Source organism: Sinocyclocheilus rhinocerous, unplaced genomic scaffold (assembly GCF_001515625.1).
Source record: "Sinocyclocheilus rhinocerous isolate Xijiao unplaced genomic scaffold, SAMN03320098_v1.1 scaffold820, whole genome shotgun sequence".
Lineage (NCBI taxonomy): Eukaryota > Metazoa > Chordata > Actinopteri > Cypriniformes > Cyprinidae > Sinocyclocheilus > Sinocyclocheilus rhinocerous.
The window spans coordinates 961,536-965,806 of NW_015670386.1; the positions used below are offsets into that span (position 1 = coordinate 961,536).

General features: G+C 37.1%; 1 protein-coding gene across 1 annotated transcript in view; it reads right to left on the reverse strand.

The window, feature by feature from the left end:
- LOC107734212 (transmembrane protein 184B-like) overlaps positions 1-4,271 on the reverse strand; it is a 13,160-nt gene that overhangs the window by 6,302 nt on the left and 2,587 nt on the right. Inside the window, exons 4-9 of the mRNA XM_016546103.1 lie at positions 3,483-3,507; positions 3,038-3,128; positions 2,372-2,447; positions 2,183-2,274; positions 1,903-2,072; positions 1,332-1,526 (exon numbers count right to left, since the gene is read on the reverse strand). Of these exons, the coding sequence (XP_016401589.1) occupies positions 1,332-1,526; positions 1,903-2,072; positions 2,183-2,274; positions 2,372-2,447; positions 3,038-3,128; positions 3,483-3,507 (649 nt within the window). The remainder of the gene's footprint in view (positions 1-1,331; positions 1,527-1,902; positions 2,073-2,182; positions 2,275-2,371; positions 2,448-3,037; positions 3,129-3,482; positions 3,508-4,271) is intronic.

A 4,271-nucleotide genomic window follows, 5' to 3' on the forward strand; every position in this document is an offset into this window, starting at 1 on the left:
CCAGAATTGTTTTTGTTATTTCTATGAAGGGAAAATATATTTGATGTTCATTTCAACAGCACAAATCGGCACAAATCGAGCACAAACGAATGACACCAGTTTTGTGCGATTTAGACGAACTGGGGTGGAGAGTGACGTCACAGCTCCCGAAAATATTTTGGTTATATCTAAGGAAGGAAAATAGATACAGTGTTTGTTTTAACGGCACAAAACGAACACAAACGAACTGCGCTGGTTTGGAGCGATTTGGGCAACATGGGGTGGAGAGTGACGTCACACGGTCAAAAATTTTTTTAATATCTCAAACACCAAACCAACACAAACGTTCGTTTTTGCGGCACAAATCAGCACAAACGAATGGCATAGTTTTGGTGATTATTTCTTTTTATGGGGTGCCAACTTCACGGAGGTTTGTTGTGGTTGCAACAAAGTGGTTGCCAAGCAACAGACAAACATAAACAAAGGTGTATGTTTGTAGAGTAATTTACAACAGCTTCAAACGTGGCTCAGCCAATCAGAATCAAGGACCGGAACTCTCCGTTTTATAATGTATGTTTGACAGCAACATACTGTTAATTAATTAAATATCATTCTGCCGTTAAGTGTGTGTATTACGCAATCTACATTATGCAGCGGCACCCAGCGGCAGGTGTCAGGCAATGTCAGTGACACAGGACGCAGTCCATTGACATGTGTCACAGGCCACTGAAAACTGGAAGTGTCACTGAGCATAGCTGCATGTGCCAATGGCATCTGTGCGTCAGATGTCATGTCACTTTATGTTAAAACTGCCTCTCAATAAGTAAGTAAGGGGTCAGTAAGTTTTTTTTTACTTTTGAAATAAATACTTTTATTCAGCAAGGATGGATTAAATTAATCAAAAGATATTAAAGTATTTATAATGTTAGTTAAAATACATATATTTCAAAAAACAATTCTACTCATCAAAAGATCCTAAGAAAAAAAAATCCACAAAACATTAAGCAGCAAAACAAATTTTTAACAAATGATCATGTGACACTAAAGACTGGAGTAATGGCTGCTGAAAATTCAGTTTTGCCATCACAGGAATAAATTACATTTTAAAATATGTTAAAACAGAAAAGGGTTATTTTTAATTGTAAAAATATTTCATAATATTACTGCTTTTAACTGTAATTTTTTGATCAAATAAATGCAACCTTCTTTCCAAAACATTTTTAAAAAAAATCTTACCAACCCCAAACTTTTAACTGTAGTGTAAACTACTCTTTTACACTGTTTTACACATATTACAGGAAAAAAAACATGCCATTTGTTCACGAACAAAGGAACAAAGGTGTAGAGCTCACCAAGGGAATCCAGTCTTTTGTCCATGTAGACCTTGTAGGTAAACGCATGTCGCAGGGCCAAGGCGGCAAAGAACATCTCGATGCAAATGATGAAGTTCTGGTATCCAGCTGCAACGGTTCCCTCGCCGACAGAAACCTCAGGAGAGCTGATCTGAGGAATCGTACCACATTTCTCCAAGATGGCCAGCAGCATGCCTGTAAGACGAGATCACAGGTTACCAATAGCTTTAAGTAGTTAAAAAGTCAATATGAATGTGCATTCACAATTCCAATCCATTTCACAGAATACTCAACAAGAAGAAAATTAGGACTTGGTTTTATCCATAAAGAACTGACATCACATACAGAAGCCAAAAACAATAATTGGGCAACATAAAGGCCTACTGACGTCAACCGAGTTATTTGAGGGCTGGAGCAGGTTTTGATAAAAATAATATGAAGACATTTTTTGTTTTTAGAATAATGTAGACTGATAAAATGTCCACTATAAGATTCATATGACCATTTATTGTAAATGGGGTCAATTTTGATTTCATGTTGACTTTAGTATTTCTATAGCAGTAGATCTGACCTTGCCAGAAGGAGAGGAAGATGACTGATTTGACCATGAAGAACTTGAGCATGGGCCTGTAGGGGCTGAGGAGGTCTCGGGTGGCGAAGTAGAACAAGAAAAGGGCGTAGAGAGACAGGCTGACGGAGATATTGTAGACGATGGTCACATACAGGTAACCACTAGCGACACTGTGGGATCAGAAACAAAATTCTAAAATCAAAAATTCCGTTTTGAAATTTGAAATCTTGAGTATTAGGGAAAATAGTCACAGATCAGACATCACACGAGAAGCACATACTTGAAGTCCCCATCACGGTATTTCCCAAAGGCCTGCAGGATGACTGTAATCATGGCCATCAGGGGTTTTACCACACAGAACTGTAAAGTGGCCTGTAAAATGAATTAATGAACAAATTACTCAAAAAAATATCTGAAGACAAAAAGATAAATGGGAACAAGGATTTCGGAAAGTGTTCAATATGCAAACCTGTTTGCAAAATCGAAGGAAGCCAATGGAGTAGGTCTTGCCCCAAAGACAACATGTTCCATATATACAGCTGGACCTGCAGCAAAACAAAAACAAGATTGCTTTCACATAAATATGTTAAGCTATTACTTAACCTAGGGTACGTTTACACTTGTAGCTCAGTTATATTGGTTCTTCTGGCCCGAATCATAAAAGAAAATTATATATTTAATCCCGATTTACTTAGCGTTTTTAACACCGAACCTAAAGATACAAGACAACAGGCATAAGGATAAGGTTGCAACCTGATTGGTCAACTTTCATGACTTTTATTAACAAACATCCAAAACTGCTGTGTTCTGGGCTAAGTGCGCTCGTTTTATGTGTGTACATGCAGTATTTTTTTTTTATTTAGCTGATAACTCACAAAGAGTTTATAAAATATGTAAAAGAGTCAAAACAGCGGCAGGAGTTTGAATGGCAGCATTCGCACTTATTCAAATGAGCCGCACTAACAGAGCAATCGCACTAGATTTCATCTGAATCAAACCAAACTTGCCAAGTGTAAACACGCACTTAACAAACACACCTGGAGTCTCATCAAACATCAATAAGAGCATTGATTTGAGGCATGCTTTAAAAAGTTCTCACACAACAGTATAAGTGGAAATGGAAAATGACACTCACTCAATGGGTTTTCCTCTGATCTCAGCCATGATAGCGCTCTCTCCTCCAAGGTATTCATAACACAGGCTCAAGAAGTTATAAATCACAAATGCTGCAAAAAAGATGGATTGAATTAGCACTGAAATGATATCTTTATTTTACATGAGAGATTCAAGTCTGGTGATTACTTTCGAGTCTTCTCAGAAAATAGTTTAATAGTTCAATAGTTTAACCTCATACTGTGGCACTGGCAGTCAAACACAGCAGACCTTTCGGACTAAATCCCATCATCAGTGTTTCACCAAACACCAACAAAAGACTTTTGCTAAACAATGCAGTGCTGCACGGCAAAACATCCCTTGTGATGGTCTGGCCATGCCACGAATAAAAGAATTAAAGTACCAGAATATTTCATCCTTTGAGCACACCATGTGCTTTTCTACACCAAACATTATAGGACGCTCACAAAAATGACATAGATTTTTAACAGTCTTGTTATTTTTACCATTCATTTTCTCCATTAGGATTTCAGAGACTTCTTCAATTAAGAGTTCTAAAGCATGAACCAAACCGACCAGATCCAAGATTAATCACAAAATAACAAACTTTGATTTGAAGTAATAAAGTTCACTACCATTCAAAAGTTTGGGACCTGTAAGGTTTTTGAAATAATTCTCTTATGGTCACCAAGGTTGAATTTATTTATTTATTATTATTATTATTTTTAAAGATTGTTTATGGGCTTTTTATGCCTTTATTTGGACAAGACAGTATAGAGTAGACAGGAAAGCATTGTGTAGAGAGAGAGAGGGGATACGCTGTTTATCTGAACGTCTATCTTGTTTACGTTCAGATCAAAGCATGCGCATTCGTCGTGATACTCTCCAAAATGGCGCCAGGGTGATGCGGAGGAGACGAATTGTTGAATAAAGTCCTTATTTTTGTTTTCTTTGCGCACAAAAAGTATTCTCATAGTTTCGTAAAATTACGGTTGAACCACTGATGTCCTTACTACGTTTCTGGACCTTGATCGTGGTAATTACATTGCTGTCTATGCAGGGTCAGAGAGCTCTCATAATTCATCAAAAATATCTTAAAGGGGTCATATGATGTTGCTAAAAAGAACATTATTTGGTGTAATGAAATGTGTTTATGCGGTTTAAGGTTCAAAACACATTATTTTCCACATACTGTACATTGTTGCTCCTCTATGCCATGCCTTTCTGAAACGTGTCGATTTTTACAAAGCTCATCG